The following is a 26,729-nucleotide window of genomic DNA, read 5'->3' on the forward strand; positions in this document are numbered from 1 at the left end:
GAATTTTTTTTGTTTTGACTATGGCAGACCAACACGGCTACCTATCTGTAACTACAAGGAAATGAGTTCATGCTTTTCTCTTTGTCGCAGAGCTTATGTTGCCCAGGTAAATGACCCCTGGACAGTTAAGTCCAGTCAAAGGTGACTATGGGGTGACTATGGGGAGCCGGTGTTTGTCCACAGACAACTTTCCGGGTCATGTGGTCAGCATGACTAAACCGCTTCTGGTGCAACGAAACACCATGATGGAAGCTAGAGTGCATGAAAACGCCCTTTACCTTCCCGCCACAGTGGTACCTGTTTATCTACTTCCACTGGCGTGCTTTCAAACTGCTAGGTTGGCAGAAGCTGAGACAGAGCAACAGGAGCTCACCCCGTTGTGGGGATTCAAACCGCCAACCTTCCGAACGGCAAGCCCAAGAGGCTCATTGGTTTAGACCACAGTGCCACCGGCATCCCTAAATTACTACTACTACTATTCACCTTCTATACAACTGTCCCAATGTTATGTACAATAAAAAGTTTAATAAACAGTTTAAAAAGACAACCAACCAACCAACTAGACACATTTTAAACAAAATTAAAACCATGCAAAATGACAAAGACCAAATTATCTAGTTGCCTCTTAAGAACGAGGGGGAACATCCTGAGATTTTCACCAACCTGCTTTGGAGAAGAGAAGAAAAATCTAACTTCCATCCAAATTGTGTGTCTCTGTGTCTTTTCCATTCATTGAAATACCATCTGTAGTCTGAAATCTCACATGTATACATATTTATGATTAGTACAGAGATGCTCTTGGAGAGACCTGCAGATAGATTTCTGATGTGTCCTATCACATTGCCAGAACAACCAGGAGGCTGTTTCTGGTAGTCTGCAAACCCCACCAATAATTTGGCTGCTGGGGGCGGTTCACAGTCTATACTAGCACTGCCCTACCCCAGAGAGCAAAATCATTGTGCTGTCTGTCTGTCTGTCTGTCTGTGTGTGTCTGTTTGGTGCATGCCAGTTTCATCCTCTGCTTGAGTGTATGACTGCACACACTGTGAATTTTTGCATGTGTGAGAGTATGTGTGGCTAATGTAGAATCTGAACCCATGTCTAGGCTGTTGGGCTTCATTGGAGGATAAGCCTCATTCAGAATATGCATGAGGTAATGTTTTCCTTAAATAAAATATGCTTGCCTTATCTGACACACAGAGGCATCAAAGCTGCAAATAATCTTTTAGTTCACACAGAGTGAAGCTCACTCTTGTTTTAACTGGTGTTAGTGTTATTGCAGCTGTAGATTCCAATGCTGGCTTTTGTTGCTTTTAAGATGACACTGATACTCACTAGAACCCTTTTGAACTCAAATGCACATTTATATTTATATTTGAGCCGGCCATTTCCATCACTTGTCCTGTTGCAGTATTGCTGCTTATTCAAATGGCACTCTGAGATACTGACAAACTTGGGTGCAAAGCTTCAGAGAAAGTTCATAACTCAGTCAGCAGCAGCAGGCAGACAATACTTTGTGTGCACACACCTCAGACAGTCTCAGAAGGTCTCATGGCCACCCGCCTCGTTGTAGGCCACACCCTTTGAGAGATGGGGTGGTCAAGAGTGGGTAGAGGAGCTACTAATATATAGGGACTAGTGCCAGATGGGGTACCAGACTTTGAACTCTCTTTTCTTTTAAAATGTGTCTCTACCACTAGAGCTATAAAAGCGATGAAGCAAAATGTGCTGGCATTATTCAAAGCAATTTCTTTGTGAAAGCTTGTGTCCATCTTTCAGTGTTTTCAGCCAATAAGTGGAGTCAGAGTGATTCTATTCTGTATAGAAAGTTAAACAAACCTGAAGGAAGACCCAAAACCTGCTTCAAATGGAGAAGGGACTTCCTAGTTCATTCTGAGGCCATTTTGGGTTTTTCCTGGGCATATGTTTTCCTCAAGAATCACATAGTAGAGGACTGCCTGGTTTATTTTGAAACTCTCCTCCTCCTCCTCCTCCTCCTCCTTTCTTTCCCAGTTTGTTGCCATAACTCGAGAAATCTAGGATTTTAATGTAGCTGTGACTGTGCAATAAGTACGAAAATACAATTATAGAAGTTTCCTGTTGATATTCTGCCTGTCAGGCACATTATTTTTATGTGTGGGCTCTGATTTGTTTTTTGGGGGCCCTTCACCTGTAAAAGAGGACGGATATTTGCATATTATACAAAGCATATACTGTACTGACTTGTTTCCTTTTGTGGGGGTGGGGTGGAGGGCTAAAACCACAAACAGTGTACTTGACCATGAAAATCCTGTTGCCTCTCAGTGGCTACCAGTTAGAAAGCATCACTTTTGCCATTACCTTCAAAGCACATTATGAGAATTACAATGTCTTCTTGAATACTTGAGAGAGGAAAACCAGATTGGACAGGGTATGAGGTTCTTAAATCATCATAAATTTCCAGTGTTGTGTTTCTTTAAGTGAAATATTAAAGTGCAGTGTTTTGAGGGTGTACCTTTTTTGAGTCCAGAGAGCTCAGTGCTTTTTGTATACATCCTGGATTCTATTGTATGTAGGATTTTATTTTATTTTTTAGTTTCTCTTTGATGTCCTTCAGGAACCTCTCAAGTTACTTGTTTATTCCAAGTCTAAGAATCATGGTCATGTAGGATAAAAGGACTGCTCTAATTTTACTTGTCTAGGAATACTTTTCTCCTGTTCCTTTTTTATATATATGTGCATAAAGTGCTACAACAGTGCAAGAAGAGGGACTGGTCCAACACCACAAAAACTGATGGGGCGTAAAAGATGGCAGGGTTTGTTCTGTGGTGAACCTCAGGGTACCAGAACACCTCAAATCAGTGCATAAGTGCAAATTTGGAGAATTTATCCAACATTTGTGTGGCAAAATGCAATAAGGTAACTGATTTCTTTTTGCCCTTGGGAACAGCAAATAATCTTCCTGGTTATTGTCTGATGGATCTTATGGATCCTACAGACTTCACTTGGAAGATCAAAGTTGTTCATTTGCCTTTGAAGCTGCTGGCTTAATGTAAATATACAAAAAATGAGTACTTTCCCCTGTGATAAAAGTATAGTACTTTGCAAGAGTTTGCAAAAGGTTTGCGATTCCAAAAGTCCTATGGTATACCCTGTCAGATTTTGTCTTCATTTTTGCTCCCAGGAATTTTGTGTTACTTTATGATACAGTACTTGGTTGGATAAGCAAAATATGTTGTCAGATTTTCCCTCTTCCTGGGGCCCTATCTCCAGACGAAAGAAGTTGAAACTTTGAAGCTTTCTGGCTAGCAGGAAGATCTACCCTAAATGACATCACTGACCTGTTTTTCACTGTACAAATGGCACAAAAAAACCTTTCTTCAATCTTGTTACATATTGATCTGTGTGACAAATCTGAAGCTTGCAAATGCATCAGTGTTGACAAAAGCAAAGCCAGATGTCTTCACTTAATGGGGGTTTATTGTATATTAGTCACCATACTTTCTTCCTGTTTCATAGTTCTTAAGGCGGCTGGCTTTCCTGGAATATGAGCTGTGTGAGGCTTTCAGAGAGGGTACAAAAGCCTATACAGAATGTTATGTAGCAGTGTAGCTATTACTGAGGCAAAGAGATAAATAAACAATAAGTCGTTGTCCCCACCCGAGCAGAAGCTGAGCTCCACTTACCCATCTTGCCCACTTACCCTGAACATCAGCAGTCTAGTGCTATGATGAAATTGCCCAATGGCACAGACTAGGTTAGGTGATTAGGAACCTGCTTATCTAACACAGAAATGCAGAGCAGGAAGGGTAGTGTGCTTAACTCTTTTCTCCCTATGGTGTGTGGGGATGTGTGGGAAAGAGGGCAGGAATCAAAGTCAAGCAATGTGTACTTCACCACATGCATTCCCAGAACATCCTTTTACTCCTTCTTCCAGGATACTTATTTTTCCCTCATTATGTTTTCTTAAGTGTCAACATTTTTAACATATACAATCAAAATGCAATTTCATCTTTTCTCTCATTTTTAGTGGCTTCCCATCCCATTTTCCATCCCAGTTATTGTTTCTCCCCTTCTGCTGCACCCTATCTTCTATCTATTGCTTCCAAGATACTTCTAAGCTGTTTCAAGCCCTTTCATAATTTGGAGAGCACTTGGAGGGTGTGATTAGAAGTAACACCCTCCAATCTAAACCTCCCTCCATCCTCTACTCACCACCAAACTCTTTTTAACCTCAAAGGGCCTTAAAAGCTCCTACCAACAAACACTGAATAGGATGGGAATAGGATTAGAAGTGTACAGTTTAAAGCTTGTGGGAAATTGGTAGGTGGGAGGAAACAATTACCTTTTCACTTTCCCACCCTCCTGCAGTCTTCCCCTTTTGCTAAAGGGTTCAAGACTGAGCCTCAGTGGTAGTCTGGTAGAGCATAGCCTCTGCATGGGAAAGGTCTCTGTTTTAATCCCTGTCAACTCAAAGTAGGTATAGGAAAGACCCTCCCTGGAATTCTGGAGAGCTGCTGCTATTCAGACAATACTGAGCTAGACGGACAATTTACAAACTATATGTCAGGGAAGTCCTCCAAATGTAACCCCCCCCCAAAAAAAAACCCCACCTTGTCTGTGCCAAGCTGATAAGTACCACACCACCAAGTTTGCAGGGGCAGACTTTGGTAATCTTTTGTAATATGGCACCCTGTGCAAGACCGAAATTGGGCATCTCCAAATGGGATCTTTTCAATTATGAATATTCTCAATTTTCCACCCCTTCGGCTCAGCACCTTATGCTCACACCACTTTTAATTTGGCTCTGGAGTCTGGTATAATGAGGGGCAAGTGGGGCCTCCAACAAAAGGTGGTGGTGTGTTCTGCCCCCCTTAAAGTAGTGCTTTCATTGCCATTCCCTCAAAACAGAGTGTTCCTCTTTCCTATTCCATACCCTCCAACATTTCTCCGATAAAAATAGGGACGTCCTAAGGAAAAGTGGGACATTCTGGGATCAAATCGGAAACTGGGACAGCCTCTGTAAATCTGGGACTGTTCCTGGAAAATAGGCACACTTGGAGGGCCTGTAATATTTAGGGAAGGTGACCAGTGATGGAAGACTGTTTTGTAACTCAGTTAATCTTCAGCCTATTGGTTGAGGCAGTTTGGAAAGGCATACGTGTGGTTCTGAATGTGTTCAGAGCATGGGTTTCAGTGACTGTGTTGGGGAATTAGGTAGCAATTGTGTGGAATTATTATCTATTGACTATTAGTGCAGGGAAAATAGAAATTTGCATTTTGAGCAGGAAAACATAGTGTGTGAAGCCCCCACTTAATGTATGACTATAACATCTCTTATGCAAACACACTTCTGCCTCATTGAACTAAAGCCATGTGTAGCAGGATTAGCATTTTTTTCTCTTAAGTAATGAGCAGTTGTCATCCGTTAGTATTCCTGGAAGCGAGAATGAAAACAAGATGTTAAAGTCAATAATGAATCCAGCTCTATATTTTTCACAATGGTGGCTTGAACAGCACGTCAACATTTGGGGAAAACCCTACTCTCCCTTGTGAGCCCAACTTGCCATGAAATAAGAACTTCTGTACGCTAGAGAATAATCTCACATTTTCCTGTTCCCACCACTTAATAATTTTGCTTGAAAGTACAAGTTATTACAGTAAACTTCCTCAATGTTTTCTGAAATGTATTTTAAATCTCACTAATTTCAGTATTCTCAGTACTGAGTGCAATGACATCTAGTAAGAAATAGTGTGGATATGAAAAGTTGTTTTCTTTAAAAATAAAAGCAAGGGCAACCTACCGGTACTTATATCTGTGTAGAGATGTGGTTTAGAGTAATTCTGGAAAATAACTGGCATAATTGGTAATGCAATTAAGCATCAAAAGTTCCTTGGAACAATGGAAATGAATGTTGAGTATAAGTAATTGATAATTTAGGATGATGCTCCAGTGAAAATGGATATTTCAAGGCAATCTTGTGGCAAAATCTGGGAGCTCTGAAGGGTTTTTTTCAAAATATTGAACTACAGTGGCAGCATGGAAAGCTAATACAAAACACAGCATAAATAACGAGTTGCATTTTCCTGTTAATTTTAATACAACACACTAAATCACAGGATAATGGGGCAGCTTGTGGATTTGCCCTGTTGCAATCCTCAGCTTTTGGTGAATGCGGTATTGCCACAAACTGAATTGTGTTTCTGGTGGATGGGTGGGCGGGCAACATCTAGATCTATTCTTTCTGTGTTCTTCCACTGTAAGCTATGGGCAGGAATACAATTTACTTCCTGCACTTCAAGTGGAGTCTAGTGCTGTGTCCATCTCATTTTGTTAGAGCCACACAGTGAATGAGATATTGCTGTGTGGGTGGTCTTTGTCCTCTCCCCTTTCTCCACCCCTCACAACTACCTTACTCCTTTATCCTGCTATTGTAAAGGAGCTGATTTCAGCACTGTATTCTGTGTATGTTTTTGTTTTCGAACCAGTATAGATGCACATCTTTTTTTGAAAATATAGATAGGTCAACTGTTCTACTATTAGTGTAATCACATTTTTTTTTAAGTGCCTAAAAATAGTAGTGATTAAAAATTGACTAATGCTACAGCTTCTAGGTGACATACAGTACAATGACTTGTTTGAACAACACAGTAAGCCAAACTATGGTTTACTGAGACCACACAATGTGTGAGCACTCTGCCAGGAGTTCACAGTCACTTGGATCCTCCCTAATCCTATTTGCTTCTGCATCATGCTTAGCTAAACCAACAGCTTCATTATCACCCATGGTTGTGTTTTCGGGCTGAGAAGAGTTGTAGTTCAACAACCTGGGCCTTAGCTCAGTTGGTTAGAGCATGGTGCTGATAATGCCAAGGTTGCAGGTTTGATACCCTTATGGGACAACTACCTATTCCTGCATTGGTTGAACTCAGAGTCACTTCCAACTCTATAATTCTATGATTCTAACCTCTGGAGAGCACCACCATTTGCCATCTCTAGTCTAAAACCAGGAGAAGTTCATATAAATTTAGGCCTTTTCAAGAAACAGAGAAAATGTGAGAGGGAGGTGGGGAAATATAGTTCAAACACAATGCTGCTTTTTAAAATATGTAACTCCAACACTTCAAACTGCAGTATTGTATCACTGTATGAAACTTTATTTTGGTATGATAAATTTGCACCTGTCACCCTGTCATTCTTTTCTTCCTGCTTGTGACAAAGAGGCTCATGATTGCAGAGTACAAGTGTTGTGTGTGTGTGTGACCATAGCCTTTATGTAGAGAAAGAGACAGCAGGGCTTCTGTGAAGTCTTTTAATTTCTGTATTCCCCCCCAAAATGCACTTTTTAAATGAAGTATCTTTCTGGTGCCTTTGAAAGCAAACTAGATTAGTGAAATCTGTAGGTGTAATTGCCAATACTAAATATCTTAAAATACTTTTTGGGTGGGCAGTATAGATTTCATTTCAGTTGCAACTTCAGCACCAAATGCCAGTTTCTTATTTGTGTGTACAGTATGTGTGGTGGGCAAGCCTTGGTTCTGTTCACTACTTCTCTAGGGCTCAGAACCTTCAGAATTCAAATGGTTTGTTCTTGGTTGTGGTCAGTAAATGGTTGGCTCTCTGTGTTCTCCACAGTACTGACTCTAGCACATGCAGGATGCTATCTGGAAGGCTGAGACCAGGGCAGTCCCATCCATGAGACAAACCGAGGCAGCCACCTCAGGCAGCAGAATCCAAGGGGCACCTCTGTGGACACACCCTCTCACTGCCAGAGCAGCAGCTGCGGTAGCTTCCAGATTCTAGCGAGATCTCACAAGAGCCCCATGAGATCATTCAAGGCCTCTGAAGGCCTCCACATGATTTCGCCAGAAGCCACAGGCATGACCATGGTAAGCGAGGATTCGACAGGGGCAGCAAGGGGATGCAGGTGGCACAGGTTCAGAGCAGCCCGTTCCCATTTCAACTCAGGTTGCAAAATTGGATGGCTGAGGCAGACAGCAGTATTGACACCTACTCCTGAGAAGTCACTGCCACATAATTTGCCAGTGCTTTGCTACCACAGGAAAGACTCCTGGAGCCAGCAGCAAACTCTGTCAAAGCCTAGGGGTGTCCTAATCTCTGCAAGTGTTGACAGCTTTGATAGCAGGCTCAGGGATTGGTGTGTTACTGGAAAGCCACCGCAGGTGGTGGGGCGACATCAAAGAGGTGTTGCCGCAAGGGCTGAGGTGATCAACAAGCCTGTTGGACCCTGATGAGAGACAGTGCCTAGGTGACACAGGATAGAGGTTTTCCCTCCCCCCCACCCTTTGCTAGCAGCTTTGGGAAGTTTTCTTGCATTGCTCAGCATGCTCTGAGATCGAAGATTTCTGTTGCGGGGGGGGGGGGGGATTTCTGTAGAGAGCAGTCTTTCTTCCTGAATTGGCATTTGATTTTCTTTGTTTGCTGGAATATAAATTACTGGCTTAATTTTTTTTTTTTTTTGCTGTTTTGACATATTTCTGAAGCCTCCCAGTTTTTCAGAAAGGGAAGTGGCATATACAGTGGTATAATTAATTTGTTAGGGATGCGGGTGGTGCTGTAGGTAAAACCTCAGCGCCTAGGACTTGCCGATCACATGGTCGGCGGTTCGAATCCCCGTGGCGGGGTGCGCTCCCGTCGTTCAGTCCCAGTGCCTGCCAACCTAGCAGTTCGAAAGCACCTCCGGGTGCAAGTAGATAAGTAGGGACCGCTTACCAGCGGGAAGGTAAACGGCGTTCCGTGTGCTGCGCTGGCTCGCCAGATGCAGCTTGTCACGCTGGCCACGTGACCCGGAAGTGTCTGCGGACAGCGCTGGCTCCCGGCCTATAGAGTGAGATGAGCGCACAACCCTAGAGTCTGGCAAGACTGGCCCGAACGGGCAGGGGTACCTTTACCTTTACCTAATTAATTTGTTCCGGAGGTCCATTCTTAACCTGAAACTGTTCTTAACATGAAGCACCACATTAGCTAATGGGGCCTCCTGCTGCCACCGTGCCACCGGAGCATGATTTCTGTTCTCATCCTGAAGCAAAGTTCTTAACCTGAAGCACTATTCCTGGGTTAGCAGAGTCTGTAACCTGAAGCGTATGTAACCCGAGGTACCACTGTAAATGATTTTTGTATGTGTGTGAAATTGGTAACTACTTATGGAGGTTTTATGGTTGGTCTGCTAGGTAGCCCCAATTTCACTACTAATAACATCACCTACTTCATAGGGCTGTTAATCTCCTTGGAGGAAAGGAGAGATATAAATGTATTACAGTACTGTAAATCTATTGCTGTGCACATACTAGTGTCACTTATCTCAGATGTCTGCATGAGAACCGTGCCTCAGTAGACTGCCAGCCCCTTTGTCTTTGGGTCTAGTCCATGACTTACTGGATATGCACGTAATATATTTAACACAATCTGGAGTTCCATCCAATTCTGATGATTAATTTGTAGGTACTGTGTCACCTTGAGTAGTTTTGGAATTGGCCCAGGAACTTAATGGTATGAGGAATTATAGCTACTGATGTCATTAAAGGCGAGTTTCTTTTAAAGCTGTCACCTCTTTTTTTACATTCCTAGTTAATATATATATGGGGGGGGGGGGTGAGTGCTATAATTTCCAGATTCTAAGATGGGCAAAAGAAAGACCATAATATAAAATTATAAAACCATAATGTAATGTAAAACCATTCCTAGTAGTGACATTTGCCTGCATGCAGTGCTACATTACTCCATTCAGAAGTGAAATTTGGGATTGCGGGAAGGACAGCTTATTTCATTTAGAGAGTAGGTCTGGCTGTTATCTTGGTGTCTCAGTATGTAAAGTTTTTCTTGTGTTAGGTTAACAGAAAATGATAGACACATTTAGAAAATGTCCCGTTCTCTCCCCCCACTGCCATTTACTTTATTTTAATCATAAGGCACACCAACCGATTATTAGATTGTAAAACAAAAAGAAAGACCCCGACAGCACATGGCCTAGAAGTTTTTTTGGCTGAGATGAGACCTTCTCCCAGCTCTCTTCCAGCTAGGAGAAGACTGCTAAGGGACAGAGCATGTTAAATATTCAAAGGTCTGACCCTGTGGGCTAGTCTGTTCCATCCCCTTCCTGTGGGTTTTCTCTTCCCTGAGATAAATTCTTTTCAAATTCATACTTTCTGTTTTGCGGGGAGAAAGCATAATTTCAGGGGGGAAGGACAGGTCAACTTTAAAGAAGCTGGAAGGGGAGCATAATAGAACGTATGAGTCAGGAACTTCATTTCCCATTAGCACCCCTGCTGACAGAATTCCACGTTCCTAGCAGTTCTGCTTTGAGGGTATGTAGGTTATTTGGAGAAGCAAATACGGTATGCGTTCAAGTCCTTGAGATAAGAATGCTTTTGCACAGGGAAGGCTATTGATCATTTGGACTCTCTAGTTAGAGCTCTAAAAATCTGGATTAAGAAATTTTGATTCAAGGTAAGATTGGTACTTTTTTGTGAAATCACCCAAGGCTTAGAGGACCAACCTGAGTGCAGGAGAGGCAAGCAATTCTACAAATATGACAATATCAGGACAGATAAAGGATTCTGTCAGACAGTCTTAAAACCATCCCTATTTGCTTCCATGATTTGTACAGATTTTCCCCATTGTTCCCCTAACAAATCACTTGTTTGTATTTTAAAGCACTCACAGCTGCATTAACGTTACAGAAATGTTTCACTTTAGTGCTGGTTTTTCTGCAAGGAAAAGGCAACAGTAGGAGACATGGCCTCAGTTTACATGTTCAGGTAATGAAACAAAAGTTTGTGATAGAACCCAGGCCCTCAAAAATCTGCCTCTGGATTTATAGGCTCCCCCAAAGTTGATGGGCATTGCCATTCAAATGGTGTCCATGTATTGCATCTTGTGATCAATTATGTGGGGTAGGGGTTACTTGCCCCCCCCCCCCCCCATATTCAAGTTGGTACCCCTGGTGGGAGGAATGGATTAGATACTGCATTGGCTATACCAAGGCAGCAGAATCCCATGCAAAACCCATTAAAACAATACCAATTTATAATACAATTATTAATACCATTCTTTCAAATACCAAATTACAGTGGCACCTCGAGTTACAAAAGCCTCAGGTTACAAATGCTTCAGGTTACAAACTTCGCTAACCTGGAAGAGTTAAGGCAGAGTGGAACCAGAAGCCTTGATTCAGGAAGAGGTTTGTATGGGAAACTTGCAAAAACAAAAGGTTTTCAGACAGTCCTGTGTTTTGAAGTTCTGACAATCATGGCTTCAGAGCACAGTATCACCTGATGTCATAGTGATGTCAGGTGAGTGACAGGTGAGCGGCCACTCTGTTTTCTATTGATAGTATTTGGGAGGAGGTGCAGTAAGAGTATGTTTTGCCCTGGATCCCAGGTTACCGCTGAAGAGCCCTGGGCAGTTGTCTCATTAGTTATTGATAAAATACTGGGGACATTTTGGCCGACTTTCCGCAGCTAAGCATAGATGCACCAGGGAATATGTGAATGACCTGTGGTATGTGAGCAATTTTGAAGAAAACAGAGCCACTAAAAAGAAAATGGAATGATTCTGAATACAAACTCTGCTTTCCAGTTTCTTAATTCAATATTTCTTGCTTGTAAGATTTCCTCCCCTACCCTGCTTAAAGAACCTTTTGGTCTCTCACCTTCCGTTTACCTTTTGTCTGCTTTCTGGCAACCACAGTAGTATCTTCTTGCCAGTAGGGTGTGTGAGCACGTCTGTTTGAAGCCAACAGCAATATTGGTCTTAGGAGTCTGTTTTCAGGGCCTCTCCCGAAGACTGGACACTTTCCTTTATGCACTGTGGCATTCTGTACACAGTCTTAGTGCCTGGGAACCCCATACTATTCATTTCTGAAAGAGGCTATAAAAACAAAAATTCTGCCTGGATTTGTATTGGCTTGTTTTTTTGCATGAGGGGTTAAATTCCAGTTTTGCACGCCAAGCTTTTCCATGCTGCTGTTCATCCGAGACACAAAGAGAATACCAAGAGACAAAACAGGATGGAACTCGAGTAAACAACATAAATGTCAATAAAGGTTTGGAATGCTGAAAGTGAATTGCTAGTTGTTCTTGACATAGCTAAAACATATAAAAGAATCTGAAAATGTGAGGTCTTGGTGTGTCATATGGAAAACTACGGCAGTCAATTGCTTTTACACTGTTTCTCAAGCAAACGTGAGGATCTGAGACTCAGCTTGGATGGGAGAAAGACACGTGGTAATATGTTTAAGGTCTGGCACCATCACATCAGGCGCACACAATTGAATTCAATTGGCCTTTATTTCTCCTTGATGTATCGGTTTTGTATATGTAGGGGGTACTTTGGCTGTGTCTCATACACTTAGTAAGGCAGAATATGTATGTGATGCACACCTGTTTTGCTTCTCCCTTTGGACCAGTGGTCAATAACTTCCATATAATGTAACCATTTAAACATGAGTAAAACTACTTTTGAGCATAGTTTAATTCAGGGGTTGGGAAGGTTTACCTTGCCTGGGCTGGTTCACTCCAGAAGAGATCCCTCTGTGGGCCAGATTGCGCGCGTGCCCATGATTTCTGGCATCTGTGTCTGTGCAGACGCGATATCCAGCGTCAGCGTAGATGTGATTTCCAGCACCATGGAAGCAAGTCCCTGCGCTGTGCTGTGCTGGTTTAGCGCAGTGCGCGGGGACTCGCCGAGCGGGCGACTTGGTTCGGGGGCGGCTTGTGGGCTGGTTAAATGACCCCCGTGAACCGCTTGTGGCCCATGGGCCTTAGGTTGCCTATCCCTGATTTAATTCATAAAGGTGATGTCTTACGGGCTCATAACTTGGCATTCTCAACCTCAAGATTAAAAGGCATTGAACAATCTTATAAAGAGCATTGGGTGTTATTTGCAACAAGGTTAGACAGTGCTATGTGCAAAACTAAACTGCAGCTCTGCATTGAATTGGCACATTGCATCAGATTGTTTCTATACTTCTGCTTATAATAATTAGAGTCATAGGCACCCCTTAACAAATAATCAAGCATAGTCTGAAATGGGGGGGGGGGAGCTAATCCCACTCTCCCTTAATAGCCTCTTTAATGTTTCACAAGAATGCCAAGATAAAATGAGCACAAGGTGATAAATTAGCAATAATCTAAAATTTTCTGCTTGGGGGCGTTGATATAAGCGAACATCTTTTCCCAGCCAATTACACAATACATTAGAGGTAACTCTACAAAAACATACCGTAATTTTGTCATAAAATCAATAAGTCAGTATGGTACATTGTTGGATTTGGGATTAAATATCCAAATTACACTGAAGTAATGAATTCACTCAGCGTCCTTATCCTTCCTGGATGTGTTTATCTCTCAGCTTGCTTTCTTGACATCAGTAGAATTTGGAAGTACCATGGGAATCCAAGTGCTACCTATATGTGGCAATAACAGTGTGATTGGCAACTGTGCTGTGTGTGGTTTTTTTAAAAAAAATCAAATACAAGGTGCATGGATTATGAGGATTCCAGTTTGCAGGAAGGGAATGTTTTAAGCCTTCATTGCCCACCTGCATTTTCTGTGTAATACACAGAGAGAGAGCTATCAAGACTGCACAGTACTGACATTGCCTGCTGACATTAACAATAAGAATATGCCATAAAGCCTAATCTAAACATATAGATCAATATAAGAAGAAGAAGAAGAGCTTGGATTTGATATCCCGCCTTTCACTCCCTTTAAGGAGTCTCAAAGCGGCTAACATTCTCCTTTCCCTTCCTCCCCCACAACAAACACTCTGTGAGGTGAGTGGGGCTGAGAGACTTCAAAGAAGTGTGACTGGCCCAAGGTCACCCAGCAGCTGCATGTGGAGGAGCGGAGACGCGAACCCGGTTCCCCAGATTACGAGACTACCGCTCTTAACCACTACACCACACTGGCTCTCCATATGCCCAAATAGGTATCTAAACAAGACAGTTTTAAGTCATGCAGTCAAATGTAGAAAGGGCATTGAGATCTTCAGACCGTTGAGCAGTGAATGGTGGATTCCCCCCCCCCTTCCATGCTGGCTGGGGATGATGTGGGAGTTGCAATCCAAAACAACTGTGTGGCACAAGGTTGGTGAAGGTTGATGTCCTTCGGCCACGCTAGCTGATGTGCTAAATTAAATTGCGGCCAAGATGGCTGGAAGATTACATCATTTTTTTGTAATCACACTGCTCTTTTTCAGCAGATTTTGTTTTTATCTTTGCTGTCAACTTATTTACCCAAGTTGGTTGTAAATTTGCAGAAAGATTATTCTGTGACTAAAGGCGTATAGGTGTCATTCCTCGTCCCTCTATATCCTAAGGTCTGCCTTAAGCAATCAAAGGCTCTGAAGCTTGTGGTGGTTTCTTGAAAAGAGGAGCACACTATGTAGGAGCTGAGTCTCTTTGGTCATTCCTACTGCTTAAATTCTTAACCTGAAACTGTTCTTAACCTGAAGCACCACTTTAGCTAATGGGGCCTCCCGCTACCGCTGCGCCGCTGCCGCGCGATTTCTGTTCTCATCCTTAAGCAAAGTTCTTAACCCGAGGTAATATTTCTGGGTTAGCTGAGTCTGTAACCTGAAACGTATGTAACCTGAAGCGTATGTAACCTGAAGCGTATGTAACCCAAGGTACCACTGTATAACAAATGCTTTGCATATACAGTGGTACCTCGGGTTAAGTACTTAATTGGTTCCGGAGGTCCGTACTTAACCTGAAACTGTTCTTTACCTGAAGCACCACTTTAGCTAATGGGGCCTCCTGCTGCTGCCGCGCCGCCAGAGCACGATTTCTGTTCTCATCCTGAAGCAAAGTTCTTAACCCGAGGTAACATTTCTGGGTTAGCTGAGTCTGTAACCTGAAGCGTATGTAACCTGAAGCGTATGTAACCCGAGGTACCACTGTAGTTTCAAATGAGTAAGTCATGACTTCCCCCCTCCCCTCAACAATCCTTTGTTGTGGAGATAAATTATGAGACTCGGATTCAAAGTCTTGACCCGGCTGGTGCTCTCCAGGTGTTTTTGATGACAACTCTCATCTGATGGGAATTGTATTCCAAAACCACTGGAGGGCATCACATTGACAAAGGCTGCTTCAAACGGTGTTGGGATAAAGGAAGGGAAAGAATGCCACAGGCCCCGTGTTTTCTGTAATGGGTAGAAAAAACAGTGGGAAACATAACTGGGAAAATGACACTTGGAGATTACTTATAGAAGGACGGGAGGAGGGGAGTAACTCATGCACTTTGGCAAGGCTTTAAACAGGAACAGAAGGGGGCAGATGGAGTCCAATAAATGACTTATTCACAGGTGAGCTCATAGGCTCATAGAGTTGGAAGGGACCACGGGGGGTGGTGTCATCTAGTCCAACCCCCTGCAATGGAGAGTTGTCTCTTACTGCACAGTCCTGGGCTCACATGCTGCTGTAGACTCCCGTCTCCATCACACCTTTGGCTGTGGAGTTGCAGCTGTATGACTTCTACATGGGGACAGAAAGCTGCTGTTCTCCTTATGCTCTTCTGGGCAGGTGTGTATGTGTGTGGTTGTTTTTATTCACAACCCCTCTTCTCCCAAGTTCCTTTTCTGCTCTCAAATCTTCAGTTTGGAATCTCTCTGGTGGATTCTCCTCTAAAAAGCTCTAATGCAATCTTTTTGGAGAAATCCTTTGTTGCCTATAGCAGCGGTTAAGATCTCCACCCCCTAAAAGTGATTGTGCTCCAGGCATCCCACAGAGATCTCCATTGCACAGAATTACACCGGTATTTCTGAATTTACAGCCTCTGCGGTAAAACATTTTCAGCAGTAGAGTGTGAAAGTCCTCTTAGACCTTTATTTGACTATGCAGTCTGATTCTATATAAGGCCTTTCCTGTTTTACCTTCCTACAGAACTTGTTTATGCAGGTGTTCTATACATAAATACAGCTTAAATAACCTACAAAGTGGTCCACCTAAAGCTGGAATTCTCACTTGCAGACATCTTCCAACGGATGCCTTTTCTGGTGGGAAGATACAAAACCTTATAATGAGGAAACCAGCTCATTTCATAGGGTTATCCATGAAAGAAATCTCTCCCATTTTTGTGTCCAAAAAACTGTCACACCAACCATGGTAATGTTAAGAACAGTATTTCTTATTCCTACAGAAATGTTAACTTGGTACATGCTTTGCTTTCACTTTGTCTTTTAGACTGTAATCCTGTATCTTCTTACCTAAGAATAAGCACTGTTGCGTTCATTGGTACTTACTTTGAACAGACAATGATATGACTCGCTTAAAAGTTTTGAGGAATTAAGTTAAAACAATAACACTTGAACTGGTGTGACTTTCTGGCACACAACTTCCACCCTGTCACACCAGCTGCTTCTCTTGCAGTAGCAACAGCTTCTGTCTTCCACCGTGATGCAAACTGCTACCTAATGCTAACTTTACAAACATACAATTGAGTTAGGTTATAAAAAAATCTACCGTATTTTTCGCCCTATAGGACACACTTTTCCCCCTCCAAAAATGAAGGGGAAATGTGTGTGTGTCCTATGGGGCAAATGCAGGCTTTCGCTGAAGCCTGGAGAGTGAGAGGGGCCGGTGAGCACCGACCCCTCTCGCTCTCCAGGCTTCAGGAAGCTATCCGCAAGTCGTGGGAGAGCTGCGAGACTTCGCACAGCTCTCCCACGGCTTGTGGAGAGCTACCTGTTCTGGGGGCTGGGGTCGGGGGAAGCTCGGGCTTCCCCCGCCCCAGCCCCGCGCCTGGGGCAGAAATAATTTCCCCCCCTTTATTTCCCCCCCAAAAAACTAGGTGCGTCCTATGGGCTGGTGCGCCCTATGGGCCGAAAAATATGGTACTTTGTAATTTTAAACCTGAAAATTCCAGTAACTCCTTCAACTCTCAAGCAAGTTCCTTTTAAGTCTGTTTAATAGGAAAATGCACAGAAAATTATTTGTGCATATATTTCAAAAAAGGGTTGTGCCCCTCTGTAGGGAAGAAGTTATATTTCTTGTTTTTTTCCATTATCGTATGAAATATACCCATAGAGTCCTGCAGTGATTTCACGCTCTTTATTGCAGCTTGTAAAACATTGACTGAATTTCCCCCCAAAACCTCAGGCTTTTATATACATTATTTACACAATGAGTCCTGTCTGATTGGCTGATTCTGCTTCCCTCCTGGAGCCTGATTGGGCTGCTACTGCAGGCCAATCAGTTGTTGCAGTCCATGATCCTACCAGCCTGATAGGCTGATTAACTCCCTCCTGGGGTACTGATTGGGCTGCTGCTGCAAGCCAATCAGTTGTTGCATATTAGGATCCTACTTACCTATTGTTCTAGGATCCAAGCTTAGTACATAACATCATACATTGGGTTCTTTTTGTGTACAGTGGTACCTCAGGTTAAGTACTTAATTCGTTCCGGACGTCTGTACTTAACCTGAAATTGTTCTTAACCTGAAGCACCACTTTAGCTAATGGGGCCTCCCACTGCTGCCGCACCACCGGAGCACGATTTCTCTTCTCATCCTGAAGCAAAGTTCTTAACCTGAAGCACTATTTCTGGGTTAGTGGAGTCTGTAACCCGAAGTGTATGTAACCGGAAGCGTATGTAACCCGAGGTACCACTGTACTGTATTCCAAAACTGCCTTCTGATTTAACATGGGGAGTGTCTAAGATGAATTCTGGAGCTGACACATTAAGATTTTACAGCTTTTTTTCATCCATTCAATCTTGTCCCTCTTTTCGTAACCAAGGGGACCAAACTGCAGATGCACCAGGGGCCTGTCCAAAGTTGATAACAAGCTCAGCAGGTTATTGACTTTTGTTCTTCTAAAAATGTGGAGTCATTTTGAATCCCCAAATCTGGGAAGCATAGGAATAATGTAATAAACATAGGGATACTGTAATAAGCATTCCAATCTGGCTTGAGTTTTAAGATGTGAGTGAATAACCAGTGTTTTAGCCATGTGCACAGTGAGCTCTGTTCTGTCGCTGATTTCCTCCCCTTTGCCATTTAGTTTAAGTCTGTCTCACTACGTAATTGTCATGCTGAAGTTTAGACTGCATTAAGTGTTGTCACGTGTTGTACTGCTGGGGCACTTGCACAACAGCACTGCCATTACAAATGCAGGAAGAGGATTAGCAAAACACTCTACCTGTGGCTTGTATTCTGCTTCTGAAATGTTAAGTGCTGGTTGTAGTGTGCTGCCAGGAGCTTCTAGATGGGGATCAGTTGCTGAAAAATAAGAAAAGCCCACATTTGTTGACTTCTAACTCTTCACTTTCATTTATAGGGCCATTTGAGTTTTCCATGTTTGGGGGCGGGGCATTTTACACACATAGATACCCACAGTGAATGTTATGTGGAAGAAACCATCACATCTGCACACTGGTGGTCTGTTAATTTTTAGCCATCCCTCCACCAACTTCTAAGGGAAGAGTACTGGTGAGTTTGATGAAATCATTTCCCCAAATGGAGGAAAAACAAACAAACAGAAATGTACTGAATGTGTTTAGATTTCAGTTTAAGGCTGACTTAGTTTTCTTTTGACAAAGAAAAGCACTTTCTTGAATGAAATAGATACTGTGTGTATTTACCTGAGGCTTGTAGAAATAGCTTATATGACTGGGCTGGCTCCGTAAACCCCAAGATGTCTGGCTCAGCAAACTTTAAATATGAAGAGGTCTGCAAATGTGGGACAGCAGCTTAATCTGTTCTAGGCTAGGCCGTCCAGCTATCTTGGCTTGCAAAAACAGAAAGAGAGAAGCATTTTTTCCCCTGGGATGGAAAGAAGTGCCATAGAAAGTGATTTACTTTCTTTAGGATTTAGAGAAAGCTCGTTCCTTTGAAACTCATCGATATTTAAATCCTAGTCCAAAACAGATTGTGTAAACAAGAAGCAATCTAAAAACTGTTCAGCTAAAATGTAGCTTCAGGATGTCTGTTGTCCATCCACTTCTGAAGCATCTGGTACTTTAGAGCTTGTCTTTAAAATATCTTTCATGTAATGATGGTACCTATTCTGCACTTTCGCTGTGACTGTTTAAGTAGTTTCTTTTTAAATACTTTTTCTAATTGCATGGATAAGTGACCTTGCTTGTGGAGCATGCTATATGTTGACAGAGTGCATTACTTCATTTTGCCTCGTTGGCAACTTGAGATCTTAAGAAAACAATACTGAGGTTACTCTCATTCTGCTATCCTTGGAATGTTGCTTGGATTTTAATTTAACTCTGTCGCTGCATGATACCCACACAGAGAGCTGCTTTTTCAAAGGCAGTAGAAATAAAACGCCTGAAATCAGGAAAGCAAAACTACCGCCACTTTCTACTTTCCCCCACCAGTAAGAGGTCTTGTAGCACTTAAGTTTTTGCATTACCAATTACATATTTTAGGACCACTAGAAAAATAAATGAGAAAGTAAATGGCCTCCCTTCCTTGCAACATCTTGCAGCTGTTCTGCAGAGCAGCTTCAGTGACTGAATGTAAGCTTCATTTAATTTTTCTTTTAAAGGCACAGCTCTCAGGATTCAGTCTGGCAATCTATCTGTGTTCTGGCTTTGCTTGAGTACTCAAATTATTATTCCCAAAACTTTCCCTTGAGACTATTATTCAGAGGAAGAGGGCAGGGGAAGCAAAGGAATCAAAGCCAGTGGGAGCTAGATTCCTGCTCATGCTTATCTGTGGCCAGTGTGCCAAAATTTTTAACTCTTCGCAGTTTATATTTAGTGCTATAAGCTCATTTGCCAACAGTGATGACTGTAGTCAAAAAGTCATGTTTTCCCATTGTATTCAGTAAAGTAGTTTATTTGAACATTAGCTCACTGAAGTAACTTTGACACAATTCAGTTTAACTACTTTTCATTGCAACCCCTATGCATATGTGTTTACTGAAAAGCAAGTCCCATTCAATTCAACTGGACTTTCTCCCAGGGAAGTAGGTATAGGTTTACAATTATTCTAACTTTGACTTGTACAGAGGATGTTCCTGGTAGATTACGCAAGCTTTGAATAATTAAGATAATGTGAAGGCCACTGCACAGAGTTTGGAGTTCCGTTGACAATGAGATCATGTTTAAGGATTGGGACAAGAAATGACACTTAACTTGGTCCTTACTTAATTATTCCTAAGTATGGAAGAATGAAAGGTGAGGTTCACATGGTTAACTTCTAATAAAGTCGTCATGATGTTACCGTTGATCTTGCTGCTTTGTGATGTATTTGATGCTGGATGATGTAGTTTTCTATAAGGCAGAAGATTGCCTTAATTTAAAGCCTCATGTCATCCAGAGGTTCAGTCACTAGTCCAGAAACCACGGCTGGCCTATTTGGGCACCTGGGGTGAACCACAAAACGTGAAGATCTACACTGGGAACAAGGGGAGAATACAGATCTACATTGGGAACAAGGGTGGGATAAGGAAGGCCTTGGCAAAGAGACTAGCATGGACTGAGGAGTTTCTTCAACAGTTTGGGTCTAAAGCTGTTTAATTAGGGTTCTAAACTTAAGTATCATCAGCATCTTGAGTTGGACCCAAAAGCAAATGTGTAACCAATGCAGTTTTCTTAAAATGGCAGTTATACAAATGAATCTGACAATACTAGTTAAAAATTAAATTCTGGGAGCTGAATTCCGCATGATTTGGCACTTCTGTGGTCTCCTCAAGAGCAGCCTCACACAAAAAGCATTACAGTAGTACAGTGGTGCCTCGCAAGACGAAAAGAATCCGTTCCGCGAGTCTCTTCGTCTTGCGGTTTTTTCGTCTTGCGAAGCAAGCCCATTAGCGGATTAGCGCTATTAGCGTCTTAGCGAGCTTAGCGGATCAGCTGATAAGCGGCTTAGCGGCTTGGGAAAAAGGGGGGGGGAGGGAAAAAACCCTGCAGGAACTCGCAAGACATTTTCGTCTTGCGAAGCAAGCCCATAGGAAATTCGTTTTGCGAAGCACCTCCAAAACGGAAAACCCTTTCGTCTAGCGGGTTTTCCGTCTTGCGAGGCATTCGGCTTGCGGGGCACCATTATACCTCGGCTTAAGTACTTAATTCGTTCCAGAGGTCCGTTCTTAACCTGAAACTGTTCTTAACCTGAAGCACCACTTTAGCTAATGGGGCCTCCCACTGCTGCCGTGCCGCCGGAGCACGATTTCTGTTCTCATCCTGAAGCAAAGTTCTTAACCTGAAGCACTATTTCTGGGTTAGCTGAGTCTGTAACCTGAAACGTATGTAACTTGAAGCGAATGTAACCCGAGGTACCACTGTACAGTAATCCAGCTAGGAAGATACCACAAAATGAATGGCTGTGGCTAGACTACCCTTGTCCAGGAGGAGCTACTTCTGGCAAAGCAGCCAAAGTGCCCACTTGCATTCCTTCTTCACTATTGACACATCTGCCTCTCTTCTTACTCCTTTCAACCAGAATTCATGGGTTACTTGCAACCGTTAGGAACTGTTCTGGATGTCTTCTACGTGCGGCCTGCAGCTCAGAAGGATTAGCATGTTATTCTCCATTCAGAGTGTAGCTGCAAGCTATATTTGTACAATACTTTTCTTCTTGGGAAATTGGTTTTGTTTATACATTCCTTTAGTGGAAGCAGCTTTTGTTATTTTGCAAATGGAAGGATCATGGCTGAGTGGGAAAATAGCCGAACTGATTTTTATATATTTCAAAATGGTTACTATTTGTTACTTACATTAGAACGTTCAGTTTTCAAAGGGCGCAACAATATTTTGGTGTATTTGCCATCCAAACAATGCGAAGGGACCCACCATTATTTCCATTTAGCAGATGGGGAACTGAGGCCGATGTTAGACATCAACTTGCTTACGGCAACACTGTGTGCCCTGCATCCTCGGTAGAAATTTATCACCTATCTGAAATTACCTCAGCGTCTCATGCAAATAAGGCCATTTGAACCTCTTGAAAAGCTGAACAATTATAGATAAAAGTTAAGTTTGGAATGCCTAGATTCTATTGCACCATGCCCCACCTTGCATTACATTTCATTTCTTGACTGTAACAATGTGTTTATGTCTATCTGTTTACGGTATATTAAAAGCAATGTCCAATGTTAGTCACATTCAGAGTTGGATCATATGCCACTGATAAATACCAAAACAACAAAAGCTAATGTAAATGGTATGTTAGGAGTCTTCTTCCTTCTTCTTTGGTGATCACTCGTAGCTGAGTAAGATTGTCTTCCATGAGCATGGTCTTAACAGTGAGTCCATAAGTGACTGTGGAGGCCAGTTCTGGATCCGCATGTCCTTCCACAGTGGGGACATAGGTTTCCGGGTGGGAGTTGATCACGGTGTTTCTCCCTTTCGTCCTGAGTTCGGGTGTCTTCAAAGCCCATGACACCTTTGGTAAAATCTGTTGTCCAATTGGAGTGCTTGCAGGCCAGTGTTTCCCAGTTGTCGGTGTTTATACTACATTTTTTTTAGATTTGCCTTGAGAGAGTCTTTAAACCTCTTTTGTTGACCACCAGCATTACGCTTTTCATTTTTAAGTTCAGAATAGAGTAGTTGCTTTGGAAGATGATAATCAGGCACAACATGACCAGTCCAACGAATGTAAATGGTATATTAGGAGTGATGCCCTATTCCCCATGTGTAGGGCAGATACTACCTGGTTTTTCCACAGTTCTGTAGTAGCTGTATTCATATTGCCATCTTAAGTTAGCAGCAATGATCACATGCCTAGGAGTAAACCTTGCTGAGTACAGTGGGGCTAACTTCTAAGTAAATATTAATAGAATTGTGGAATGAATCACATTTAAATGTATTTATGTACAGTAGACACATTCTTGTATCAGTTTCTCTATTTTTAAAAAAGGTTTGATTCTTCTTTTTAGTGAAGAAGCATGTCTTTTTAGATAGTTTGCAAGTTTGGCCTCTTTGGGGTAGTCTATATATATTGTATAGTGCTTAATAGGCTTGTAAAACGCTATGATAGTACAGTACGGTATCATAAAATACAATCTAATTTAGCATGATATTGTAATCGCATAAGGTAGAGAAAAGTTGAAAACACTAAATATGTAATTCTTTGTTCCATAGATGAAGGTGGTCCATAGATGAAAGTTAATTCTATTTTTAAAAAATAGTACAGTAGCATCTTATAGCATAGTCCAGGCTTAGAAGCATCTAGCTGCTTTGATAATTAGTCATATTACCACTCAGAACAGAAACCAGTAGGTGGGTTTTACAATGGTCCTCTGCCAGAATTATTGTCTTAAGACAGCATGAATATAGTCAGAACTAAGGCAGAATAATTCATTATGCTGGCAACTGCAGTTTTCTTTCTTCTTTTTAGAAGCTGTAGTTTCTAATACTTAAGTATCATTTTCTAATGATTTCATCTCACAAACCAGTGTATTAGAATCATACAGAGCACAGTTTAATAAGCCCGGCTAGGTTGTTAACTAACTGCAGAATGATGGGTGGGAAAGGTGAAACATTATTCATTTGCTGATATATTTCAAATTCTATTTGGGGACTAGTTTTGTTAGTTAGAGCCCAGGATGTCTAAGAATAAATCAGAAGCAGGAAATTGTCATTATTGAATATAAACACTAAATCCAGTAGGTCAGAAAATGTTCCAGATGAAAGCATCATTTTCCAATAAAAGCGAACATTTGTTCCAAACAGATTTTGAAAACCTTCCACAGAAAAATATAAGCGCAAACCTTAGTTCTGATACTTCAAAAATTCGCAGGCCTGGATTTTAGAAGGAACGATTGTGCATGCATGATGCAGGGGAGATAGAGGGAGGTTTTTCTACATCTCTTAAGACTTGAACTCAGGGAGCAGGGCATTCAGTGAAGCTGAATGTTGCAAAATTCCAGACAGACAAAAGAAAAACTTATTTGCACAGCACATAATTGCACTATGCAATTTGTTCCCATACAATATAGTGATGACCATCAATTGGGATGGCTTTAAAAGGGGACTAGACAACTTATTGTAGGAGACTAGCACTGTGTTCTACCTCCACTTTCAGAGGCAATTGAATACCAGTTGTTTGGTGGATCACAAATGGTCAGAATGGTAGTGCATTGATGTACTGTTCCTATGTGATGACTTTTCTTCTTCTATACAGACTTTTTTCTATATAGCTGTGGCACTTTCTCTTTATGGGAGTTATAGTTAAATGGAGCTTCCATGAGCAGGAGCAGTGTACACCCAAATACTATGCACTGGGAAGGAGGTGCTAGATTGGAGAGACTGCTTGTTTGTCTGTTTCATAAAAATTATATGCCACTTGATTGTTGTTGCTGTGTTTAAAAAAACAACAACTTGTAAAAGCAGTTTACAAAAGATAAAACAGCAAAATAAAGGGGGGGGGTACTGTCACATTCATGGCCTGCTTGGCAACAGCAGGCTAGCCACAGTTGGGAATAAGATGCTGCGCTTCATGGGCCTCCTGCCCAGATTCTGTGCCGGTCTTGATTTTGGAACTTCATACCAAGCTATTTTATTGATTCCATTTGCAGACTGCGAGTCAGTTCATAGCACATCACGAAAACAATAAAATACTCATCAATTGTTACTTGACCAGTTTCACAAATTAAAAGCCGAAGGTTTAAAATTCACAGTAATGGAACTGCAGCAGATGTCCAAACAATGGATCCAGCCCAAAACAGGAGCATGTCCCAACAGCCTGGGTGCATACGTGTGTTCTAAGTTTACGACAAAAACTCAACTCAGTTGGTGATCATTGTACCTCTAGGCTAGTAGTCTCCAGCTTTACAGACCAGGCCCCTACCTTTAACCCAAACATGTATTTTGGGACCCGTTTCTTATTTATTTTTGCCTTCTATTTGTCTGGCAGTAGTGCTGCTGCTTTTGTGACCTACTTTAAACCAGACTGTGGCCCAGTAGCAGCTCCTAACCCACCAGTTGAAGACTAACGATCTAGGGCAGCGCTTCCGAAACTTATGTCTCCAGCTGTTTTTGGACTACAACCCCTATCATCCCTAGCTAGACCTCAAGGTTTGGCACAGGAGAGAGTAGGAGACTATCATGCTATCTGTGCCTTCAAGTACTTGGGCCCTAAGCTGCTGCTCTATATCTGGAAATACACGTTGGATTAAAGTCTGCTCTGCCTGCCCATTCATAATAGTTGGCTTGCCATTCATGTTAGTTGGCTTGACTTCTCCCGATGATTTCTGACACCTTTGTATGTCTGTTTTGTATGTTCAGTTCACTAGTGATGGCAAGACAAAGAAAACGGGCACCTCTTAGCTTAGTAGACAGAGCTGGTGTGTAGACTGCCCCTTCCATTGGCTTCCATTTCGAATGGAATCCAGGGCCTAAGCTTTTGTCTCCTTTTCTAGCCTGGGCCCTCCAGGGCTCTGGTGCTTCACCCAGGCACAAAGGGACTGGCTTTCTTGACCGCCTCTCTCTTCTGGGGCAAAGCTATAGTTAGAATAATAGAATTGGGGAGTTGGGGGGGGGACCATGAGGGTCATCTTGTTCAACCCCCTGCAATGCAGGAAACTTTTTGACCCTTGTGGGGCTCAAACCTACAGCCCTGAGTTTAAGTTGTTGGAAAGCTTCGGCTGCCAAAGGCACAAAGCTGTATCCAAACAGTCATAGCACCCTTGGAGACATCCAGTTTGTCTGTGTTAACTATGATCAAAGTGTGGAAAGGACTCATAGGCCTCAGTGCTAGCATCTGAAGAAAAAACAAAATTCTGGAGAGGGAGCACAGAAGAGGCAAAGTATATTGCGAGGTGGCAGGGGTGCCAACCTGAATCAAATGTGTGTGTTTTTGGGTGGGGGGGAAGGTAAGCCCTGCCCTGCATAATCGATAACAAGATGTGTGCATATACAGCATTCAAATGGCAATTCAACTTTGGGGAGCGGCCCCCTAAAATATTTGAAGGGACCTCACCCCCTAGGAGTCAGTTCCTGTTCTAGGTGGGCAAGTTGTGTTCAACACGGCAAGATCTCTGAAACAAAAATAGCACTTTGACAGGAGCCCATCAGGGGTAGGTGTGTGTGTGTGTTTTCTTTCTTTGGGGTGCATACGGCAGCACCCATGGTGGGCCTGCAAGTGGGAAAGAGGGCAGGGGCAGTTGGGTGCCACCAGTGAGAGGGCTCTGTTGTCGTTTTAGAAGACAGACACGGCATATTCGTATACAGAGAGGCATCCTCGTTGCCTTATGGGTGGAGCCGCTGCCTCCGCCTTGTCAACGACGGCGACCGAAAGGCTCTTCCCTTTGCGGAGCAGAGGGGGGGTTACGAGCGCCCCCTCTCTCCTCCCCGCCCCCTTTTCTCCTCTCTCTCCCAACTCCACTGGTCCCAGCCAAGCGCCGCTAGGAGGGCGGGATGCAGCGGCCCCGCCCCGAGGAGGCGGCAACCTCGCCTGCCGCGGCTCTGGCTTAATCCCCGTCGTGGATCCGCGGGGCTGAAGCGGCGGCGGGGAAAGTAGTTTGCGAGGGTGATGCTGCGCCGCTGGCTTCCGCGGGAGGCGGAGGAGCGGCTGCCGCCTCTGGGACGCCTTGAGCGCGTGTGAGAGGGACGGAGGGAGTGATTGTGAGACAGGCACACACACAACACACACACGCGCGCGCCAAGCGGGGCGAGGGAGAGTCCCGCCGGCCATGCTGCAGCGCCGGGGCGACCTGGGGGGCTCCCCTCCGGCCTTGGCGGGGGGCCCCGTGTTGAACGTGAAGCCCTGCCTCTACTACGCGGTGAGTGCCTTCGCCTTTCTCGACGGGCTGCCGGGAGCGGGAGAAGGGGGCG

The 26,729-nt window shown here is 43.0% G+C and overlaps 1 protein-coding gene across 3 annotated transcripts in view; it reads left to right on the plus strand.

Moving 5' to 3' along the window:
- The window catches only part of ARHGAP6 (Rho GTPase activating protein 6), a 188,227-nt gene that overhangs the window by 58,048 nt on the left and 103,450 nt on the right, over nucleotides 1-26,729 (plus strand). The window contains exon 1 of one of the 3 annotated variants that reach the window (XM_077927512.1): nucleotides 26,331-26,677. The exons of the other annotated variants lie outside the window; for them this stretch is intronic. Within the exon in view, the coding sequence (XP_077783638.1) occupies nucleotides 26,588-26,677 (90 nt within the window). The 5' untranslated portion in view covers nucleotides 26,331-26,587. Of the gene's footprint in view, nucleotides 1-26,330; nucleotides 26,678-26,729 lie in introns of those variants that run through there. 3 annotated transcript variants of the gene reach the window in all.

The sequence above is a fragment of the Podarcis muralis genome, chromosome 4 (genome assembly GCF_964188315.1).
Source record: "Podarcis muralis chromosome 4, rPodMur119.hap1.1, whole genome shotgun sequence".
NCBI lineage: Eukaryota > Metazoa > Chordata > Lepidosauria > Squamata > Lacertidae > Podarcis > Podarcis muralis.